This window comes from Rhopalosiphum maidis, chromosome 2 (assembly GCF_003676215.2).
Source record: "Rhopalosiphum maidis isolate BTI-1 chromosome 2, ASM367621v3, whole genome shotgun sequence".
In the NCBI taxonomy this organism is placed as follows: Eukaryota; Metazoa; Arthropoda; class Insecta; order Hemiptera; family Aphididae; genus Rhopalosiphum; species Rhopalosiphum maidis.
The window spans coordinates 85,892,317-85,919,305 of NC_040878.1; the positions used below are offsets into that span (position 1 = coordinate 85,892,317).

General features: G+C 26.1%; 1 protein-coding gene across 2 annotated transcripts in view; it reads right to left on the minus strand.

Moving 5' to 3' along the window:
• Nucleotides 1-17,008: 17,008 nt before the first annotated feature.
• Nucleotides 17,009-26,989, minus strand: part of LOC113551432 (transient-receptor-potential-like protein) — a 39,702-nt gene continuing 29,721 nt past the window's right edge. For both annotated transcript variants that reach the window (XM_026953675.1, XM_026953677.1), the window contains exons 13-14: nt 22,859-23,078; nt 17,009-18,870 (exon numbers count right to left, since the gene is read on the minus strand). In XM_026953675.1, coding sequence (XP_026809476.1) covers nt 18,366-18,870; nt 22,859-23,078 — 725 coding nt within the window. In that variant the 3' untranslated portion in view covers nt 17,009-18,365. The remainder of the gene's footprint in view (nt 18,871-22,858; nt 23,079-26,989) is intronic.

Genomic DNA, 26,989 nt, shown 5'->3' on the forward strand with positions numbered 1-26,989 from the left:
CAGTAGCCAATAAGCGAAATTTACATCAGGTTTCGATCGGCAGCTTAGTGCTGCAGTAATAACGGTCAGTACTCAATAGACTACGATTTTACTTGAACCTGCTTAGTGCTTGCACATAATTGAATGATATTATATGTAATGAAGATAAGTGAATGTTTTACGTAAAGTATCTTTACAGTATACATTGGTTATTCTTATGTGCTTAAAAATTTGATATATTTTGAACCACGTTAGGTATATTTGAGTATTTAAAATTTCATGTAGTAACCTAACCTAACCCCCATAGTATTTTGGACTTTGAGGATAATTCTTTGTCTCGAATTTGGAACGTGATCTACAAAAATAGAAGCACCTGCTTAAAACTTTGAGGTTTAAAAAAATATTTAAATAGTTAATATTAGTTAATTACCTAGATGGAAACTAAATAAAAATTAAAAAAAAAATATAGAGCATTATTAATTTTAGAAATGCGCATATTATCTAAAATTTTGAACATTTCAAAATATATTGTTTACTTATACAAAAAAAAAAAAAAATACGATTTTTGATTAGGTGCTCCAGAAAATTATGTGGCCTAATGATTATGTAAATAACAGTTTTTAAATATAGACCACACACATTAATCTCTAAAAAATATTAACAAATTTATTTCATTTTTTGAATTCCGAATACAATCTTGGAATTATAAATATATCGTTGATTAAAATAACGATGCCATACGTAATTAGTCAATTAGAAAATCGTATAGTAAACCACATATACGTACAATATACATATACACACACAGACATATAGACATATAGGTATCAGACTTAAAGTCAAATTATCTTTCGGGATTCTTATTGGTCAACGTTCTAGGCAATAACAGTCATCGTTAAATTTATTTGCAAGTGCAATAATAATCACAAAACAAAATAATAAAACTATTTTATTCTTTAATTATTATTACCTAATATATTATATCGTTATTAGTTTATAATTGATGTATATTAGCGAGTTTACTTATCGCGCGTGCGAAACACCGTATAATAATAGAAATTAGCCTCTGTACACGTTAGTACGTTACTGTACTACCTACTATATTATTATACGTACATCATATTTCGACACGTGTGAAGTACATGCGGTAATCGGATATTTTGTTGTTTCAGACATTAAATAATATTTCTATAATAAATTAGACTTCCGTGGCGACCTATCACTGCTCAGATTAAAGTAACTGGCCGAAAATTATTTTATACAAGAATAAAATATGATTATATTCATCGTGGTTCCTCCCAATAATTACAAAGGTTAGGTTATTTTTTATATTAGAATTTAATATTGTTATATAATTATTTATTAAAATTGTATTAAATAGTTATATTATTATATATTATAATACCATTAGGTTTATGATTATTATAACATTAATATTCGTAAATATAAATAATTAAAATTATTACTTACCCGCGTAAATCTGAGTAACTATGAAATTTTAAATTGTTTATCAAATATAAAAACTATTTCCGGTAGCATAACCATCTGCTTGTTGTACATTCGATATGCTATTAGGTATATTATGTCTGTATTGATGAATATTGTTAATTATTTTATTATTTTAATAGTTTTGAATTAATATAATCGTGTGTACAGAGTAATTCACCAAGAAAAATCTCTCCCATTTTTTCATTTAGTAATGAATTTATTAAATTTATATTTTTTTTTAGTTGTAAAATTTTACATATTTTTCGTACTACTTTGTGGTGATAACAACTTATGTTTTTCAAATTACAACTTATTTTTTTTTTAATATAAAAAGTGGATAATTTTACTGGAATCGTTTATGCACTTAATTCAAAAATTTGAATTAGTAGTTTGAATAATGCTATTGAAATATTTATACTAAGAGTAATAGTCCTTAAAAATGGTTTCACAAAAATATAAAAAATATATAATACTGCATCCAGTGTTTATTATACTTGTACAAATTTTACAAATTATAAATGTTGATTGATTAGTATTAATTATTAAAAGTAGTATTATATAGATACGGAAGTTAAAGGCAATAAGTACAGTGATAAAATAAATATTTAAATGTTATGAAATAACGCATGAATACTCAGAAAGTTGGTACATTGTTTTAAGAAAATGAAAAATGATGTATAGAATTACTTTTTTAAACGAGCGGGTCAAGATAATCAAAATATTGTATTATATGTTTCTTAGACCATTTGAAAAAGATAAAGTATCTTATTATTTGTAGTGTTCTATAAATTATCAAAGCATAAAAATCTTAATTTTACGAGTATGTTTTTATAAATATAAATCATGACACATGTATTTATTTAATTTAATTTATTATTTATTGATTATTATAATTTATACAAATCAAGTATACAAAAATAAATGTAATTGATATTATGTTAACGGTTTAACGTTAAAAAACCTAATTTGGAAGAGCCATTCACCTCCTAGTGTTTTAGATAAAAAAAAGAAAGAATTACCTGGTGAATTGGTATATTGGTTACGACACCAATATATCTTTCAAAGCTCGTGAACAGATTACCAGGGATTAGTTGATATATATTTTTTGCGAGGTTATTTGAGTAGTTAATTATTATGCAACAGATTATTTTGGTCGCAAAAACTTTATTTTACTATTTATTTATTCAGAGGAATGGATAATATCGTGTCTCAAAAAATATATATTTATTTTGAAAATGGTTAGGGAACTACAGACTTAGTCTTCGATATCGGTACAATATTCTTGTACAATTAGTTGCTGTAGAGCTCTGGTTAACTGCAGTATATCTAATATGTGTCATACCACTTACTAGATGACACGATTAACAGTGTCCACACTGTTCAATAATTGTGTATGTTAACAATAAATGTATATATTTGATAATTTGACCTAATATAATTTTATGTGACCTTTTAGGGGCTACACTACTCACACTACCCTTAATAAGTGGACTTTATAATAGATTATACGATTAGCTTTCAAGAGTATATTATTAATGTGTTTGTTAAGAAAATAATTTACATAATAAGTATAATACAATTTTTCTTTTAATTATTAATTACAGGTAATTTTAAAATAAATATATTATTCTAATTTCTAATTTTTTGACTACTCACTCAAGATTATTCACAATCCAAAGTGGGTTAAGATATGCTGTTATAAATAATTTGTGTGTGTAATAATTCTTATTTAAGAGATGATATTGTTATGATAATACATTTATATAATTATATAATATATATTATATATAAACATACTACACATAAATCCAGAGATTAGATATGAATTCAATGGCGTTAAATACCACTATTAATATAGATTTAACTTAAATAGGAGCATCGTAGTATTCGCTTAAAAAAAAATTGTTTTGAATTATTTCAATTTAGAATCTATGGATATTAGTTAAATAAATCATAACAAAGAATTTTTTAGATTTTTAGTGGAGTGATAAATGTATTGATTTAACAATGATTTGTTTATTTTTTGTCTGTCATCAACTTTTGGGGTAATAATAATGCTTTGATTTTCAATTTTGGAAATGTTATTTGGTAGAAATTTGATCTAGTTAATACTTTTGGGCGTTAAAAGTAAAAATTCACAGTACTTTTCAAAATAATTGGGAAAAAAAAATAAGGAAAACCCGATATTTTTACGTATTTTACACAGTCGATTTTGTTGTATTGTTGTAACACTTGTAATTAAAAAACAAATATTTTTATATGCTTGAAAATTGTACTAAATGTTTATTGTGTATTCTATGCGTAATAACATTTTTATTTTTTAAGAATTTTTTGAGCTTATTATAGACGTTTTAAATGTTTGATTTAAAAAAAATTAGGGGTGAGCATGCTTGATGAATCGTCCTATATAAAAGATAGTGTACGAATTATATGAAAGTACAATTTTATATATATAAATAATTGTATGATATTAATCATAATATAGGTATATCATATATTTTATAAAAAATTGTTGAACATTTGTTTGTTTCTTAATATTTGTTAAGACATATTAGACTATATTTATTTTAAATGATTTACAATTATAACTTATTGGTTATTATCTAATAATTATACCTATATAATTATAATAATGAATAGTATTAAGATAGTAGATAAATTGCAGACGAAAATAAATTTCATTCTAATGAAATTAAAATTTTTTTACTCGCATGTAGTTTTTTGCATCAAGTCGGGATAAAATAAATAATCCACAACATGATATAGTTTTAAGGCTTTAGGAATGCAAGTTGCATAATTGTATACTTTGAATTGAAAATAATGTATTACATGTAATCAAAAGTGTGTAATGTAATAATGAAGAATGTTTATTTACGGATCACTTGTTTTTGCGCGACTCAGAAGAAGTTATATTTTCTTTGTACAAAAATGATTATTTAATAATTATTAAAAGATAATTATGTTATTATATACAAATGAAAAAAATAACCACAACTTAAAAACATGATGTTTCATTTATCATGTTATACTGCTGAAGGTATCAGAAGATTTTTATTAATGAGAAATTATGCATGTACACGTTTTTAACGTTAATTAAAAAATATAATAAAATACTTACGGTAGGTAATCTGGTAGTATAATATTTTTTAATAGAGTTTAACGCGGTTCAATACTATGGTACCAAGGAGAAAAAATAATTTAACCCAAAGAGGGTCAACAATTTCTATCAAACCGTTAAAAAAACGTATTGATATATTAATATAATATCGTATATATATATGTATATATTGTATATTTGTATACAACACAATACCACACCAGCTAGCTATGTCATGTTAAACTACGGGCGGATTCGTTTATGAAATATATTAATGTACTGACTGAAAAGTTATACTGGCTGCTAAAAAGGGTAAGGTACATTTTGGTCGAAAAGGATCCCGCCCAAAACTAAAACATCAAATCAGATTTTCTTGATTTTTTTATCTTGGGTACTGGGTAGGTATATATTTTTTAGGGCGGGACCCGTTTTGCCCAAAAATGACCCTCTCCATTTATAGTTATATATTTAGGTGAAAAATTTAAATTAATTTCTTTACATTGATCAATAATTGCGTTAAGCGTTAGCAGTATGTTTCATACTTTTTATAGGGAAGTAGACAAAAAATTAACGGTATATAATGTCCATTTTGAAAACCATGAATGGTAAACATTTGCGTAAAAAATCACGCACAATATTGAAAAGTTCCATCGATATAAATTGTGTCCACTGTGCTTAAAAATGTTAAATTAGTCTTACAAGAAAAAATAAAGCGCACCTTTATAGATTTTGATCGATTTCAATTCGATAACAACTGGATTTCTTATGTGTTATCTGCTATCGATTTTATATATTATCATTTATAAACGATTTTTCTTTTGGCTTTATTTTCTTAACTCAATTACCGTAATTTTATTACTATAGGTTTTATAACGTTCCCTAAAACATAATATTTGACTGAACAATGGCCAACTTAATTTTAAATTGGTCTAAACTACTCTGGGCGAAACCGGAATCATATAAAAACAAAATTTGGGTGAAACGGGTACGAAACGGGCTACGCCCATTTTTTAAACACCTATATTAACTTAATCGTCCTAATTAACGACGCGTATATGTTTCTAAGAAGTTGATAGGCATTGTTGGATAATTTGTTTTTTTTTTTTTGTAATAATTTTTCTGAATTATAATACACGTAATTTATGTTAATATTAACTTAATTTTTAGCTTTCAAACAATTGTTTATTATATTATTATATTTATAGAGATAACTCGAGTTTCATACGTTTGTATAAGGACAACGCTATAACGGATTGTAAGACATATACCGATAGCATATTATATTTTGATACATCATGATAACCGAATGTCACCATTATAATATATAGTGCCAGAAGTGGCCAACTTGCGTCTCTCGACATTAAAATCAAAATTTACTTATTTATTATTATGAATTTTAATTTTTTTTGTATACATTTATCAGTTGTAAAAATGTATTAAATTACATAAAATGTATTTATAAACATTTTGGCTTTTGCTATCAATATATTTATATATGTGGCTCGTGAACATATTCATGTTGGCCACCCCTGATATAGCGTATATTTATCGCGCCATAACTAGAACGCCACCTGCATGCACGCGCCACGCACGTCCACGTTGTTATATTATAATATTATTATCATTATTATAGTAATGTGATCCTTACTCCTCTGCTTGATCGTGTGACACTGCAAGACTTATAACAATATTATAATGATCGTACTAATTAATTATGCTAATAATGTTATGTTCAAAGTGTTCTGACCTCAATATGTAGTTGACCCAATAAAACAAAATATTTATGAAGACAAATCGAAAAAACTATATTCATTATGCACTTACGGATCTATGATTTGTTATTATCACTGCTGTTTATAGGTAACTTTCGTCTTGAATTCGTACGGCCAACTGCACCAAGTCATTTAAAGCTCGGCGGGTGCTTGTTGATTAACTTATTAAACGTTTTTAATTTTGTACATCGAACAAAACTAAATAATTCACAAGCTTTAATGACAAATCATTGTTACAATATTGAGTTCATGTGCGAAAAAAAAAATGAAACGAACTGACCTGCTCTTTATATTAATAAATTTCTCAACAAATTTAAAACGATCGGAAAATTATTTCATGCTTTTTTTTTTATAAAATATTATACTGATGTTTGTTTATAGGTACTTTGAAATAATGTATCATCTTAGTCTGATAATGAGTCATATTATTGTACATTCCAGCCACCACTAATGCATTTAAATATATGATTTATTCATTACTGATTGGCAAAAACATGACATGACATTAATTGGTTACAGCGATACTGTTGGTTTGCACCAGAGGTGTAAACAGTTACAACGTGAATGTCTGCAGTGGAAACATGCAGATGTGCCTATAATACTAAAATTATAATTAATATATCGTACTTATTTTTATTGTATAACAATTTATAACAAGGCATATTTATGCAATGAAAGGTTATAATTATTCATACAGCATTATTACTTATTAGTGAATACTTCGTGTATGAGTAAGGTACGAAATAATTAGCCTTTGATCTTTCGATCAAGCAATTCGACCAGTAATGGTGTAGTAGTTAATCAATGTTTTATATAAAAATAAATTACACATACTGTTTATATTGAAGATTTTGCATTTTATAGTGCAAAATTAATCTCGATCGCAATATAGTATACTATATACGATTAGATATATTTGAAGGTTCTAGGCGGTACATATCAATTGAATTTTATTTACCCAATATCACTGAAATAGGTAAATGATAATTGATATTGTCATTTGATTTTGACCCGTCGACCGAAACCAATACACGAGATAAGTTAAACTTGGCAAAATATTTAGGCACGTGTACACATAATAACATAGGTGTTTATGGGTACTATGAAGAATTGTCATCGTTTTAAATCGTACACACTGCCGTTGTGTAATAGTTTCTGTGTTATGTATTAATCTCTATTTGAGTTAAGTCCATCAACCGTACTGAAACAATGCACACAGATATGGATTTTTGTGTTTTATACGCATTATTACACGGGTTAAATTTAATATATTAATAATTATTATTATCCGTTTGGAAAACACAAAAAGTCATAAACATAAAAATATATAATACAATAACAAACATTATATAATCATATAATAAACAACGATTGTGATCATTAAATAACTAAGATTTATACTGTTTTGAAAACTAACTGCGGCTTTTTTCGCCAACGTATGAGTGTTTTTTAGTTTTATGTTCATCGTGTTAATAAAACGATATTTTCTTAGAGCTTCTCGTCGTATTTTTGTTAAATTATATTAACGTATGTACTATAATATTATATTTCAGTAGATTAATAAATCATTTTTAGAGATTGCAGTTTTTTTTTTTACCAAGCATAATATTATTGATAGACGAAACTTTTCGCAAAATATCATGATAATAATGGTTATGGTTCTAAAAACACAATTAAAGTTATCCATACGTTTGTGGTGTAATAAAATTTATACATTCTCGATATTGTTTTTAAAACGTTAAACGTGCGGAAATTAAACTGCAGACATGATTATATAAACATTGTAAACACCGAAATGGTACTGTGCAGGCACTGCAGACGTTGTCTTCTTAAACATATAATATTGTGTATAATATGTTATCGGCAATATGTTGAATCTGGTATTATACAGAAATCCTAGGTATTCTTTAGAGTGCCAAATATGAACAGGAAAAGTATAAAATATAATACAATAATTAAAAAACTTGAAAATTTAATAAAAGGTTTCTTATAAGTTGTTCTTATACTAGTTAAAAAAAATAATCAAAAATCATTAATCACAAAATGTAATATCGGTTGAAGAAGTTCTAAGAGAAAATACATTTTCTTTACGCACAATTGGCAATTGCAACTCAACATTCTACAGGAACTGGAAAAGGTTTTATAAAATGCACATGCAAAACAAAATGTCAATCTAAAAAATAATATTTTATGTAGTTCGAAATGTCATGCATCAATTATATGCTGCAATAAATAATTAAAAATAAATAATAATAAAAATATTTTGATTTAATATATTACCTAACATAGTATTGGCGTTTTATAGAAATCCTAGGAAATGTATAGATTTCCTAGCCATAATATAAAAAAACATTCAAATTTAATACATTGCCAAATAGTTTAAAGAATTCTATAGAATGCCTACAACATTTATAGAATGCCTGTATTCAACACTTAGCCGGTAACATATACATTTATATAGATTATTTATTTCGATGCGTATGACGTTTTAATTTACATTTGTATCATATAATGTACGTTAATAGTATATTCTTTAGTTATGTAAGTAGGTACGTACAATATAAATATTACATGACGAGTGATGTTTATTTAATTTAATTGTTGGTCTATACGGCAAAGTGTTAAGACGTTATGTATACTATGATCATTAATAAAAACAAAAATGACTGATATTTTGACGCGATATAAGTACATAATATACTTAATAGGGTCAGCATATACGAGTACTCAGAACCATAATTTTTTTTGAAACTACGGAAATAGTGAAATTTCCGATGAAATCTGAAAGGAGAACTATAGCCGTTTTCATGTACAAAAACTACGGTTAATTATGGTGTCGGTGTCGACACGTATTTACAATAAATTTTACACAAACATTTACAGGAAAAACTCATGTATCGTGAATAGTGTCAGATTTCAATATTTTTTTTAATTCAAAATATGAAGACGTTATGTAGAAAAATAAATTATGATATGTTATTAAAAACTCTATTTTAAGAAGTTTTAATATAATTATGAATATTCATCACATATATAATACATATTTTTTTGACGTTATTTAAAGTTAATTCAAAATTCAAAGTCCAATATTACCCGATTAAAGTTTTCCTGTATTCAATTAAAAAAAAAAAATTATCAAAATTTGACTATTTTACGAGTTGAAATTGTTTAATTCTATTATTCCGTGTGGTTTATTATATGGTCATCGTGTAACATAATTTATTATAGAAATTGAATCTAGATTTTTGCTCCTTAATACACCAATGCGCGATGAAACGAATTGTGGTGTAAATAAAACGTCTTATTCCGAAACATTATAAGAATTAATACAAAATTCAAATTTAATGCCATTGTAATAATTTATAGATGTGTATATAAATAATATGATTACCAATACTTAGTTTAATTAATTGTTGAATACTTATAATGCTACATGAATGCTGTATTTATAACAATTATTCAACAACACAAAGTCTAAAACAACAAAATATTATATAACTATAAAAATATAAAGATCAAATATTGATTCAAAACTATTTATACGCCTAAATTAAATATATTTGTATACTAAAATTAATATAAAGTGTATTGCTACTTTTTATTACTATTACATTAAAGAAATTTATCTCTATTTATTTATATATATTAAAAAATGATTGTACGTTGATTAGTATTCGGTAGATTCGAAAACCATAAAAGCTATCGAAGTCATATTACACGTCATGTATAAGGTTCGGTTAGTGTGGTTATTGTTATATTTCAGTACTGCCGCAAAAAAAAATATATTTATATGGGCAATACAACGTTTGTTGGATCATTTATTAATATATATAGTGAAACTATAATATATTACATTATAACGTGATGTAAACAGTAATAACCATTAAACTAATTATTCGATTATATTGTATTGTATTATTACTTTATTTGAAAATAGCATGTATAAAACACATACAATTATATTCCTGTATTAGTATTTAGTAGTCTGTTTATTCAATAATATATTTTCTTTAAGATACCGTTAAGTATATGGTATCTATCGTATACATTATGATGTATGAACAATTGTAAAAAGACTAGTGTAAACATTATTAAATTTGGATGTCCTAACATTTTGATCTTTTAAACATAATACCATTGATTACTGATTACTTTTTTACATAACGTTTTATTTTAACGTTGCAGTTGGATTTATGAATGGTTTTACGATGTAATTATAATTACATACAATGGGATCAGGGCTGGAACATATTTGACCTCTATTTAATGTACGACTGTACGAGTGCTAAAGTACAATAACTGAATAATACGAAATATATTTATTAGTTATGTGGTTGTAACTACTATCATGGATAAACTTCACAAATATTGTTGTGGTAGGTCTTTAGTTTTTAATTTATCTATGATAACTTATAACTATGTTATGATTTCTGGCGATTAAATTATGTAAATAAATAACAATAAATTGTTTGTTATTGTATTTTCAATGTTCAGATTCAGTTTTTCATGTCAATCATTTGACTATTATATATAATATATAAATTATTATATTCATATTCAAGAGCACCAAAACAAGTATATATAATGATACCATAATGATCTTGTTTGCTGTAACATATATATCCAATATACAAATAGATTATTTTGTTTAAACAAAATAATAGCATTAAATAAGAATTTATTATTTGGATTGTATTTGAACTCAAATTAAAAACATTTAAAATATTTCTGATAACGTTTTTTTTGGCAAACTATGGTTCACTTGTGTTGACTGTGCTTTGAATTTGACATTATAATAATTAATACGAAATATAAAATTATGTATCAGCAAATTCTTAATACATATTGATTTTATGTGATTTTAATCTAATATTATAATATATGATCTATATAGTCTATATGCTATTGCCTACTACTAACTTCATTTTACTTGTATTCTGCAAGTTAAAATAAAATTATAATAAAAAATTTAAATAATTTTAATAGTCATAATATATTATGTAAACACAATTTCAAGCTAACGTAGAAATAACATTAAAATATATTAAATTGTTAAAAAATTGTTTTAATAACTATGTTTTTAACGGAAATATAGGAAGAGTAGTTTAAAATAAATTACCCTGTAAAGGTTAAAAATAAAGGATTCACCATAAAAATAATAGCAATAAAATAGCATCACTAAGATTTTTCATAGTCATTAATATATAATATATGCGACTAAATTCAAGTAAAGTTATCTAAGTATCTCCGACTGCATTTATCGAATCTTTGAAAATATTTATGCAACGATGAACTGAATTTTGTTTATATTATATTATTTATTTCTCATACTGTCGCAATCCTACAAAGTTTGTGTTTTCGTCGCAGTGGTGTCCATTGCTCGCAAATTTAATTTTAGCGCACAGAAATCCTGATTGCCACCTCCGCCTACATGTGGCGACCTCCTAGTGGCTGTACGGTCAATCGTCGGAATTCAGTCTACCAAAATCAGTGACGTGTTTGATAAATATCTAAGTAATATCTATCATTCGTTGTCCGTTAATTTTATACTGTAACATATACGACTGCAACTCGTGACTACGGTATAGCATTAAAACAATTTCACGTAGAATTGTCATAGTTGTATTATAATATTTATATGTATATGCAGCTATAATGTAACGATGCAACACTTCCATAAATACATATAGCGTGTGGAAATATCAGCGCGTATTGCATTCACACATCTTTAGAATTATTCAAGAATTCATGTATTATAATATTATTAATATAAATTTGTAATTTTTAAATTTATCGCATTTTGATTAACGTGACTACGTGAGTGTTAACTGCTAAAAAGTATATTAAACTTTTATTCCGATAAAATAATTTACTTATCCGCAAGTAATTGGATACTATACGAATTAATGATAATTCGATGTTTAAAAACTACCATGAATTATGCATAGGTAGTAATATTAAATATTACTGTGACAATTAAAAATTAATCACAATTAAACACTAAATACGTATACGCTAAGTAACCTACGTTGATGAAAACATTGTTATGAATCTATAATTACATTTACCCATGCAATGTACTTGCAGCTCTATTATCACAAGTTAGATTTAGAATTGAAACGAAAACAATGAGTTTTAGAATGAGTTATTTCAAAATAAAATAACGAAACCGGCACTAAAACGTTTATCCAAAAAGTTCACAAGAATCAAAATCTTAGTAAAAATTCAGATTTCTTCATATGCAATATGTATGTATAAGACTACGATTTACGTAATAATAATGTTATAATAATTACAATCATCGCAAGGTTCTTCTCCCGAGTACAGATTCAAGTTAGGATCATTTATTTTATGAATACAAGAATTAATTAGTAGATTAGAAGATTAACTAGAAATTAAGTATGTAAGCCATTTTACGAGTAATTATTGATTGTAGTGTTTTTTTAGTCCAGTAAAAAAAAAAAACCTTTTAGTGATGCAGCTTTCACTCTCATCTGATTCTATAGGATTAAAAAAAAGAATCATACAATTATTATTTATAAAAATGATAAGATAGTCAGATGTATGAAAAAAAAATATATGATTCAAGTTTACGACTGGGTATATAATTAATAATATATATTGTACAATAAGATAAATAACTTACTGTTCAAGGAAAATTATATATTCTAGTTCAAAACAATGTAAATTATCAACTCGATACACCAATAAGGGGATTTTTCAAATCTTTATTAATTCTGTTTCTAATTTATTTATAACATACATTATGTGATATAAAAATGCATTGTTAGATATATTTATTTGATTTGATTTGTATACGAGCTTGATACAATATTATAATAATATACCAATTATCTATAATGCGAATTAAATATTTTGATTGCGAAGAGAATTCTGATAGTAAATTATGTTATAATTAATGAATAGACTTCATGCGATTGTACATTTGTATGCAACGGGATATATATCTATATCAATACCATACGTCGTAATAACTACCCAGTACTCACTATATGGGCTAGACATTGTACATTTAAAGCGTGTTTTAAGTTATTTAGCGTAATAACATTTCAATTTTTTTTTTATAGATTTTGCGTATACAGTATTTGACCATGAATTCTTTATGAAAGTGTGGTGGTTATCAATACACATATACACACGCGCACGCGCGCATATATATATACTTAATTGCTTTACTTATTGTTTATATGTATTAGGAGATTCATCGATCGTCGCTTCTTCGTTTATAAAGTCAACATCCGAATATTCTGCTTAGTGATATTTAGATGCTACGTCGTTGTTTGAGTTCTTTCCCTTTTTCTAAAAAATAAATAGTTTAATTCATCGATTTTATTTTGTTTAGTTATCTTAGATGTTGTTATTTTTAAATATTACGTATCCTAATACGATGTAACAAGTAAATGTTGAAAAATCAATCAAGACGATTTTGACCTACGACGCTATATTATTGTGTGTATACTGTATAGGCGCATCGTATGCATATAATAATAACCTATATTTCGTTCTGGTTGAATTTTTTTTTCCAATAATTGCATGCGCTATACGTACGTGACTAAATTATTTTGACTATACCAATGACTGATGATAAGTATGTATATTATAACTTTTGGCTTTTGCTAAATTTTTTCTACTCATAAAATTATAAAAATTTTGGAACTAAATGTACTCACCTTGCATTTACACTGAAGATAACCATGTGCGATATTATACTCACCATATTCGTCGCATAGTTTTACAAGATCCGCCTATAGAATTGCAGGCGTTATACGTGGTGACGTAAGACGATATAATTTAATCAATTATGCACATACACATGACTCTGCTGGGTTCTTGTACCAAACGTTTACAATTTGCCCAAGAGTACATCAGCTGGATTTGTTCCAAGGATTTATGTATAGCGAAAAAAACAACAACAATAATATAAAATAATAATAGTAAAACGTATATATTATATTTTGTAATATTAAATACAATACGTGTTTCGAGTTTATTTCAAACAAAACAAATTATCAAATTTTATTTTCTGTATATATAGCAGTATTTAATAGGTTTTAAATATATCAATTTATCTAAATTAATCAATTCTTAGTGTTATTACTTATTACACACAATGCTATATTATAACGTTATTGTTTTAGAATTTGGACTTGGACGTATTCAATATGAATAAGAATAACAGAACAGGGAAGAAAGGGAATTTTACGGGTGAACGCAGATCGAGCATATATATCTACCTGTATAATATGATAAATTATTATTACAATTATTACATATAACCATATAACACACGTCTTTATCATAATATTATATGTAAGTGCCTTTTTTTCTTCACAATTATTATTGAGCGCAAAACACAAATGTGATGATCAATATATATATAAATATTACATTTATAAAGATATACTATTTTAATCAAACGTATTTGATTTTTCAAATTATTTTTAAGTACACATGACGAGTTTGGAGATATCGATAATTTATAATTACTACTACTCTCATAGCGGGCTTATAAGCTTTTTTAGACATCAACAAATACCATGGTATAATACTGTTGCAATGTTGATTTAATACGAGTGTATAACAATATAAGCAATATAGTTATTTGTTTAGAAATGATGACTATTATGATAAATATAGGTAATTAAAAAATTTTTTTTTATATTTTTGGAATTTTAATTCTCGGTTAGAGATACATTTTTATTTAGCTTGATTAAATTGTATGCAATACGGTCATGGTAGTAAAGGGTGGGCTTCTATAAAAACTATTTTGGAGTGATAATACACAAATTCGTCTGAGCGTAAAAAAATTTAATTCAGTATGAAAACGTACGATTTGGCAACGTTACGTTGACAATTTTTTTTTACTCTAGCTCGTGTTTATTATTATTTTTTTTATAGTTTAGCTTATAAAAAATGCATTTTTTTGACACGCCGCTATTCGCTCAATCGGGTTGCAAAAATAACGAGTATGTCGCTAATTTTACAGCATCTGGCTCCTGAGCTAATTTTGTATTCGGTTGTATGAAATTTATATATGTATGTCCTTGTCGCAATTTATCTGTCACGAATTATTATTAGTATTATTATATATACTACTAAAATGTTATCTTTTCGCATAAAACAATAACTCGCGATTGATAACACGGATATTATTATAAATTTTAAGTTAAGATATAAATATTATAGAATTGTATAACACGTGCGTGTGCGATTTGTCATTTTTGGATAATAATAATAATAAAAAAAACACGATATCTATTTTACATCAGCAACTACACATAGACACAAATTTGGTATGCGTTTTTTTGAACACGCGCCCGGACTATGATCATATGAATACAATTAAAATACCACTACGAATACGTACTACTGTACAGCCATACAGGTAATAACAATAATAATAATAATAATCTTTAATTATAAGACACTAATTCGTATCACACATAAATAATAATTATAATAATAATAATATATAGGTGTACTAAAAATCTGCAATGTGTGCAATGCGCATTAATGCATTATACATTATATGTATATTATAATAATCGGAACGGCCGATGGTTTTTCATCACACGGAACCGCTAAAATAAATACTTACCTATATATTTTTTATTATGATAACAGCGAAACCTTTAGACTTGGGTAAATCACAGAAGTTTGAGTTCCCGTCGTTGCGGCCGTAAAATGCAAACGTACCTATATAATGATTTCGAGACATGAAAATAAATTAAGTAAGTTGTTTTCGTTATAACGTTTGATTTTATATTTTGTTATTATAACTTAACTATACTTAAGAGGACGTAGTACCCGCATGTGTTGTCTCCGTCTTACATACGTACGACATAGATAAAACGCGTAAAAGACTGAGTAGAACTCGCTCAATTTTGGTTTTAGAGTAAATATACCTATCATAAAATTAAGACTATTAAGAGATAACAATATTTTGAAAGGCAATATGGTTGTTAAGTATACTTAACAATCAAAAACTCAGAATTTGGATAACTACATTGTTAAAAGCAAAAATGTGTTGGGGGCTGACCATACATATTGAACCGGTATCATGTTGTGTATACAAAGCATACTTAAAGGCCTATTTTCAAATACTTAAATTTTTAATATAATTTAAAAATTCAAAGTAAGTTCTGTAGCAAAAACCTTTATCACTGTAAGTTGTCAAGTATCTATATGATTTTTTTTATACTTTCATGTACTTATACCACAATTCAAATTTTTGTAATTCCTGAATTATTGAAGCTTATGTAGTTATGTAATAAGAATAATATTTCTTGATAATATGCTTAAAAAAAAAAGATTTATAATTTAAGATTATATAGCTTTGATGATTTAAAAATTATGCACCTCCTTACTGCAGAGTTTTGACTTTTTCTAGCGATTTAAACTGAACGGATATAATGTTTATTCTAATTATTTTTAGCTTACTATAACTATAATATTACAATGATATATCTTTTAAAAATGTAACAACGTAAAAATTATACAAGAAATTTGATTATTATTATTATAATAGTTACCTACAAATAATAATGTTATTGAGAAAAAATATTGTTAATAAATAATCATACTTACTTAAAAAATAAATATTTATAATTTATAGATAATACATAATATTATTAGTAAAATAATAGCTGAAAAACCATAGTTGTATGTGTAGATAACATAATAATAATAATAATAATAAAAAATAAAAAATAATGTAAATTTGACATTTTATAAATATTAAATATGAGACCAAACAATTTCAAACTACCGATAGCATCACGCGTACAGGTTTACTCCGAGAGACGAGTAGTCTAGTCATAAAGTCTGAGTCTTCCCAAACATTAATTTAATTTTAAAAAAGACAATAACATTTTTATGATATAAAATATTTCTCTAGAATAATATTATATGTTAAATTAATAATGATATAACAAAGATGAAAATATTTTGGAGAAAATGTTTACTACGGATTAGCTTACAGACTTAATACTTAATAATAAGAGTACAAAAATATATAGAAATCAATATATTTTATCACAACGTTACGCGACGTAATTTACTGTACTGCACTGTGATATATTTACCAGAAAAACAAATTGAATAAAACTGACTTTCTAATTACTGTTAAATGTGTCCTGTAAGTTTCTATCTGAAGGATACAAATATAATGTAAGTATTTGAATAACACCGGAAGAAAACGATTTTAACTTGTACGTACAAGTTTAATTAAGAGATAAATATACATAAACATGAAATTAATAAATTGAAAAATGTTGTTTGACATAAACTATCTAAATCACATTGTCCAATTATACAAAATTCTACAATTAGGAGTTACGGACTTTATCAAAATTTAAAATAAATAAATATACATAAATATTATATTTTACTTTTTAAAACTACATATTTTTAGGGTTGGATATTTTTTTTTTTTTTTTTATTGATCGAAAAGAAAGAATATACATAAATTTATATGAAGATAATATTTTCGATTATCTATCTCCTTATTACATTAGTATAAATAATTTAGTCATTGCGACTGGTAGGCATGAATATTCCGACGATAATTTTTAGGTTTTATCACTAAAAAACAAAAGGCAGACGAATAAATGGCGATGTCCATCGTTTACACAGTTATATAACAGATAAATACATATAATATGTATATAATATCTATTATTTCTGTAAAATATAAACTTTTGGTAGATCGTGGGGTCACCCCAATAAAGTAGATACTTGACTTGGGAAAAATATAGTAGGGTGGTACTCGGGTGACATAAAATGATATGCTTTCTTTAGTACTTTACTATAAAAGTACATCTAATATTGTGGTGTCCTCGTCTATATACCTTTTATAAGTGTTATCATTGAAATCTAGCGAACGTTGTTAAAAACGCAAATTAACGGATTAAAGGTATTTTTAAAACGTTTAGGTCAAGTAATAAGCCCTTTAAAGTTAGAAAAATCTAAGGACCGACAACAGTGCAGTGGTATATACATACAATACGTTAGTGTTCTTCGGGTATGGATCCAGAGGATTGCTGCGGGTGCTGTCGACGGTCGAAGGTAGTTCCAGATTGCAGGTTTGGCATGCTCATTCGGGTGACTAGTGGTCGGTCGGGCGCGGGTGGTGCGGCGTACCAGACGGACGCGGACTTCTTCATTGCGGATTGCTGAGGTTGTTGGTGTAACGGCGGAGACGTTTTCAGCAGTTGCCCGCGGACCGGCACGGGGGCCGCCCACGATGTAGCGTCTTCACCGGGCCCGCGGTGGAGTTGGTGCTCACCACGGCGGAACTCGTCGATGAGCGTGCGTAAAGTGCTCCGGCGCTCCGGTAATTCGAACGGGTACGAAGTAGACGACGCGGACGTAATCACTGTCTGCGCTTTTGTTGTCGGCGTGGAAATCGTCGATGGCCGTTTTTCACGCAGAGCCCACACCTCGTTCATGGCCCACTGCAAATTCTGCTTGTTGACGAAAGACCCAAGTCCAGCTGTGGTGCCTATCTGTGAGCTGTAGAAAACACAATATCCTCAGTCAGAAGTCTCAAATAACTGTATTATATTCTAAATGAGACCCGACAATGGAAATGAAAATACATTTAAAGGGGAAAGTGTCGCTAAAAGAGGAACAATTAATAAGATCAAACATAGATAATGCTTAGTTTTTGATAAAAATAATATTAATAAAGAATGTTAGTTTAGTTTCTAAAAGAATAACAAGATAGTTTACTAAATTTGTACGAGTGAGAATAATACAATTTAGATTATAGTTAATAACCAAGTTAGTGTGTTTCTCAAAAAAGTAATAATTTGATATTTATTAATGTTATCGAGTTCGGGATTAGAATATAATACATACATATATATATATATATATTATAATATATAGGATCCTATATTTTGTCATCGAATCCACGTTTAGATTAGATTCGGTGAAACTCTGAAGTTACTGTGGCGTATCTAAAGTTTAATCGAGAGAGAGATTGAAATTGCTTAACTCTTGATTTGAACGGTTACTTTAATCGACTTATTGACAACTTTTAACGATAAAACTAGAATTAATTTTTAATGTTATTGATATTACTGATTTTTTTTGCTAATACAATTATAAATTTGTAAAAATAAAAAATTTCCAACTCCCAAATAAGTCATTGTTATAGATACTCTGACCAAATCTCATTATACATTTTTTAAGAAAAAAGATAAAAGTATTCAATTTTTTCAATTTTGATTACTACTAAACTGTATATTTTATCGAATGTCATTGATTGTACCACGGAGATAATGATTTCTTTTGAATTTTTGTTATTCAATCCGGATAAGATTCTCAGTTTTGAGCTTACTTAGTGTCTATATTATTATATAATGTCAATATATAATGCATTGAGATTAAAAACTGAAAAATATTATATTATATTATAACGGTTAATAACGATTAGTCACATGTTAGCATATATTACAATATTATAGTACTTGTCTGACTTGTCATAGTCGTAATTTCATTAAATCGTATTAAAACTAAACATTGCGTCTTCTGAAAACTTTTCTAGAAAATAATTTTACACGCTCAAAATTATTTACAACTATTATTTGCATAACTTCACCAGAATCTTTTGAATTTTCTACCAAGATAACGTGCTCTTCAATAGTTATACTAAAATTATATGTTAAAATGAATAATATAAATTAGGCGCATTAACGCCATTCACTTATCAGTTGACTGACAGACAGTAGCTGTGCGTGTTGCTTATGTTGGTAAAACGTACCCAATTATCTTACCACAATAGAAAATACTTTTGAGTCGACGTTACAAGAATATGTTATAGGTACGATCTAAAAAATATCATCCATCTTGCACCCACAAAAATTCACCTATATGTGACTTTTTGTAATATTTTATCCCCAATAACTGCTAAAAATCGTTTATGAAAACGGCGGAAAAAAACTATGATGGATTATATTTTTTTAAATTGCTTATTAGTATTACAGTGAAATTTCCATAAAACGAACTTCCATTTTATGAAATTTTCTGTTCAAGGCTGTTGAAAGCGAACCATTTTTAAGGGGTTGTATTTAGGCAATATTCGAGAACCATCGTGAGTTATGTGTAACTGTGTGTGTTGTAACTGATCATTAGTGTGCGTGAGTTCCTCGAACGCTTGATGTAATTAAAGATAAACTATGGCTAAGATTTTTGGAAATCAGTATCGTACATACTCGCAGTCACACTACACTAAATTTTGCGATAAAAAAAGTTTTTACATGAACATCCTAAAAAGAGGAAGAAAAATTCACCCAGTACCAAAAGTCCGATTTTAATTTAAAAACATATCTGAATTCCTTATTCTCTTTTCTAGGTTATGTAGAAAATTGATTTTCGATTTATTGTATTGTTTAATTACTATATAGTAACAAATTAATTATATTATATATAACTTTTTTTTCAAAATTCATCTTACATTAGTGTTAAAAAAAAAAATTGAAAATCCATTTCCTACATAACCTAGAAAAGAGAATAAGGAATTCAAATATGTTTTTAAAATTAAAATCGGATTTTTGGTACTGGGTGAATTTTTCTTTCATTTATTGGTCTAAACGCATGAAAAAATGACAAAAAAACGACCCGCTTTCATCATAATAGCCTTAACGAAATATTTTTAAGAGCTATGACCTTCATCGTTAATGAATACGTAATTTTATTTAACGAATCCCTCCATATTACGAATTTTTTTGTTGCTTTTTTGACTTCGTTATATGGAAGTTTCAATGTATTATAAAATTAAAAATTATAGTTGTCTTGTTATATTACTGTATTATTGTTTTGTTTTAATAATACGAACATTAGATCGGGTGACTTCAGTACTTATACATAATAGATCATAGGTACTATATTAATAATAGTACACGTACTTACACGTGAGCGAAAATAGCACACCCACAGAGATAGACACTTTTATAATATTTTCAAGAACAATAAACAATACCGTCTCGTGTATATTTATGATGATACTATCACGATGCGAAAAATAGGCATTACCTAGGGTTTTCGGAGAACTGCAAAATTCAATGACCGCACACACTATTGTCATAGGTACGTCTAATATGATGAATTCATTCACCTATATTATACGAATATAATAGTGCGACGACCACAGTATTTATAAAAAATACAGCTGAACAACTTTAGCTAGTTATATTTTACGTCTTTTAGTTTCTAGAAAATCATGGATTATGTTAAACAACTTCAACATTATTAACTTTTATTATATTATTCAAATGTAATAAAAAATGTTATATTCATTTTAAATAGTCATATATTTATATATATAATATATAAATGAGTTTAAAATGAGTAACACGCGTTTTGATCTCTTAGAAACAATGATCATATTTAAAATTTGTAATTATACTTTGCGGCCAATCATATTTATACAAGAAAATCGTCGTTTAATATTGGTAATTAAGATAAATGTATAATGAGTAATAACTAATTATTGAATAATAATAATAATAATAATAATTTTTTTTTAGATAATCATATTATCAAATCATATACCTAGTTACGCAACGTTATTCTGAAAAACATAAGCATCAAATAATTGTATTACAATTAATACAAAGAAAATCTTGTAAGTAAAAACATCTCAAACGTTTCAAAAGTAGATAATAATCAAATATATACAATATACCTTAGTAAAAATTGTGAAAAATTTAGAATCCTGATGGTTTGGAATTTGCTAATCATTTTTTTGTTAATTTATAAAGTGAATAAAAAAAACTTTAAAAAATTACTTAAGTTTCCAAACATGAATATTAAAAAACAAAACTGATATGTTTTAACAATAATTTTTAATTTTAATATTAACTACAACTTAATAATATCAAATGGATGTACAAAAGCTAAATAATCTCATAAATTTACATTATAAGTTCAATATTATTCAATTTTCATATGGCTTGGTGATTTGTTCTACCCGAACAATTTTTATTATTGTCATAATATGTATGGTTAGGGATTTTTAGAAATTTCATATAACTGAATTGGTTGTAATAAGGCATAACTAGGTTAGTATACAAAAACCTATAGCCTTAATTATTATTTAATTATGATATTTTATTTAATACGTTATGGATTTTATTATATCAAGGTATTTTTTTTTTTTTAATGTTCACTTTTTACGTATTATTTAAGAAAATTTGTCAAAATTAAACAATTTAAATTTTTATTGACTGATCAAAAAATTATTTTGTTCACATACAAAAACATCATCTAATGCCAATTAGAAATCTATTTGTTGTAATAAATAAATGATCATGTTAATTCTATTATGTTTTTAGTGCATATATAATATGATATAATTCCAATAGTTCCTAACCTTCCGGACACTGATCATAAAAAATTATTACAAATAAGAATTACTTAAACATTAATATCACCCACAAAAGAACATTAAGCGACATTACATTGAATACTTATCATAATATAATATTATACTTACTTTTGATACACGCCACATATGGTAGTCCGCCATCTGCCGGACGCCGAGTTGGCTGCCACCATTCGGACAGCCTTACGGAACCTATCGATCGGTCGTAATTGATGTTCAAGTGAATTATCAATGCTACTGCTACTACTGCAAGCACTGCCACCTGGAAATACTGGTGCCACGTAAAAGTCTGACATCAACCGCCGCTCCCAGATTTTGGACTTTTTATCCACTGTGTGAGAAAACGAAATATAATAATATAATATTTATAACAGTATAATAATTAAACATTATGTTTTATTAATACCTAAGATTTTCAGACAATGAAAGGGATGGGTCTAGAGTGGTATATAAAATTGGATTTTGAATCATCGTCTAACCAGAATAATGATTTTGTATTAATAATAATAATAATAAAAATATTGTGTTTCAAGTAAGAAAGAACCTTACAGAACGATTGTGGATGTTACTTTTTAAGACATCAAATGTTTAGAATGATGTAGACGAAAAAAAATATTTATGCAACATATGAGTCGTTTTTTAACATAATATAATACTCAATTGTTGAAAATCTACCGAGTACGACTTACGCCAGACATGGCTGATAAATATATAGACCAGTGGTTCTTAAATTTTTGTTGAACACAAATCTCTGATGAAAGACTTTTAGAAATCACGGATCACTCCCCTCTACCAATATTCTTTCGAATACTTTTTTTTTTTTACTAAACAGTTCAGACAGGAACCACCAATAGAGTCCACATGGACATCCGATACGAGTGTCACGGATCTTCCAATGACCGTGAACCACAGTTTAAAAGATGTTGATATAGAGTATAGACAATCAAATGTAACTTTCAACTAAACACTTTTCTCCATTAACAAAAAATACTAAATGTAATTTATATGGAATATCTAGACTGTTTTAAATTATGATAATAAAAACAAATTATAATTAAATACTTAAAAATAAATTGTATTGACCATTCATGAAATATTTTGATTCAACATGTATTATAAGAATTTAACGATAATAGTACATATTTATAATATATAATACCTTATATTTTTAAAATTGAATCCCCAATTTCAATTCGATACTTTGATATAATTAATGACGTGTATTAATTTTTTTTATGATTTTATTGTTAATATCTTTAGGTGATAGAGTAGGTACAAGACGTGTTTCATATGAACGCACTTATAATAACGTTATACGTGATTATTGCAGGCTATAATAAAAATGCTTTAAAATGATTTGATTTCATACTTAAATTTATTCTTAAAATTAGTATAGGTAAATGACGTTATAATTCTAGTGCTATAGTTTATAATACATCATAAAAAATATATATATACATTTTTAACAGTGAATTAATAAGTTCATCATATATATGATATCTACAATTTTTTAGGATCTGAGCGCACTAATTTATACGAATGATACAATCAACAATTCAATAAATCACTACAACGTTGAAATAAAATTATATTCATCAACCATGTATATTAATTAAATATTTTAGTTAATAGATTTATAGTTCATCACCCTATTATTTATACTCGGCGCTAATGTTTAGAAAGAATTGATAAACTCGTCGATTGTCGTACCTATACAGTCGATATCGGCTCTCTATATACTATAGGTATACCTGCATAAATATGTAAGTACCTATAGGTTCAAATCGTTTTTTTTTCAATGATAACTTTTTAATGTTGTAACTCTTTTTTAATTGAACCTTAAATAGTTAAATATAATAGTATTAATAGCTAAGACCATGGTTAATTAACATTAATTAATTAATTAATCTCCGTTAATCACTGGAATCACATCTCCTGTTTCCTCGTGTTTTCGTTTTCTTATCGTAGTATTGAATTATATTATGTAATAACGTTCAGATTTATTTTTTGTATTCTTGCCAGAGATATTACAGTGATAGGATTATAAAGAAAAATAGTGAAGTTCTCATTAATAATGTTGGCCATAAACGTATATTAATGCATTTTTTAAATTATTTTTTATTTAATAAAAAATTAATATCGTATTGTAGACCACCTACGTACATTCATATACTATAATATTAGTATCTATTGTCAAAATTTCAAGTGTTCTAAATTGATCTATGAATGGTGTGTGTGTGTTAATAGTGGGAGAGGAGGGTTATTTGGTTTTTATTGGGTTCATTTATTTTATTGAAGCTACAACACTATATGATAAATTATAATATGGTAAAATGCATTAATAATCAATAAAAAAAAAGAAATACGTATAAATAGTCTTACATACATTCTATGAAAATATATATCATATTTTTAGTTTTCAATAATATCCTATTTAAAATTGATAAAATAATTTACTTAATACGGCGAAGAAAATATAATGCTTACACTATTTTGTGATGACTTAGCTACATACAAAATTATGTTTCTGTTCTAATATGAATCGTGTTTAAGTTTAAAAAAATTAATATCAAACATAATACCATAAACCTTTGTATTCTATTGTCACTAGTCAGGATGCATGAAGCACTACTTCAATCAACAAACTTAGCAATGTTATTATTCACTTTATTTCATGTTTCACTTATAGCTATATAATAATATGTTAAATATTATTATATATGTACTATTGTATTCAAAAAAATTAAATTTAACTTACATTTTCATATTATAATTAAAGAATTTATTACTCGAATAATGTATTATAATTTACAACATTTTATTCATAATTTATAATTCTCATGAATAATGTAATAGGTATATTATTATTTTGAATAATGTCATCGGTAAAAAAATGTAAATTTTAAATTTGAATACACGTAAAGATAAAATATCAAATTATGACTGTTGACAATTTAATAACACGTACAATTTGATTTGTAAACAGTTACTTTTGATATATACATAAATTAATTGATTAATAAACAAACATATTATTTAATAGGTGGTAATCAAAACTACACAACATATCATGATACTTTTGAGCATATTTAATATTTATATTTAAACATAATAAATATTATTTAAGGGTAAACAATTTGGCAGGTAGCAAAACAATTATTTAAATACAATATAATAGGTACGTATAAGACAAATATATGATAAGCTAAAATGAATCGAGATAAGTACACTTTTTATTACTGTTATACATATAAGGTGTTGAAATAAATAAAAAAATTAAAGACTATAATTTCAATTAATTATTTTTGTTTGAGATAAAATGTATACATTTTTTTTTTAAAAGATAATACAAAAATGATAATTTTTCATTACCTTTCCTTTTTATTTGTCTAATAATATTATATAAATTTGTATAGAGTGATTAAAATAGAGTATTATATCAACAGTTTTTGTATAAATTAAATAAATATTAAAATATATGTAAATATTTGAATTTGTTTTAAAGAATTGTATTTTGCAATTAAATAGTTCTAAACTATTTATAATATAGCATCGAGATAGATAGATAGATTTTATTTATTTATCATAAAATTATAAAATATTAAATTAAGTATTAATACTTTCGATTAAATGATTATTTATGAGTGTAAACAATATAAATTAAATCATGTTTTAGAACAATAGGTAATGAATGATTCACTACTCTTGGTACTGTTTTTATTTTATAAGTTATGCATATGATTAAAATCTTAAATTAAGAAGATCGATTAATATTTTGTTTTCAGTAATTGTTTATGTATCTATAAAATTGTTAAGTAGTATGAGGCTAAGTGTCTATTTCAAAACCAGAAACAGTTTAAGTGCGTATTTTAAATTTGTATTTACATTGTAGATAGTTGAAAATACTAAAATAAATGTACAAATGTCTAATCACAACTTAAACTAAACTGAATCATCACAAATAAAAATGTATAATTCTACATTTTTATTTGTATTGATTATAACCAAGTGCTTAGTTTTGTATCACATAAATTTGATTTATATATATATACGAGTATGAAAATAAATTTATGGTTATATTGAATTTTGCACATACAAATAATACTCGGGGAGTGTTATTTGCTTCGTTTTTCAATCTTTATAGGTTGATGCTAGATTACTAGCATATGAATTCCATTTTGGCTCGTAAAAATTGAATAATTTTGTATACAAATATGTATATATATACATATTGCGTATAAA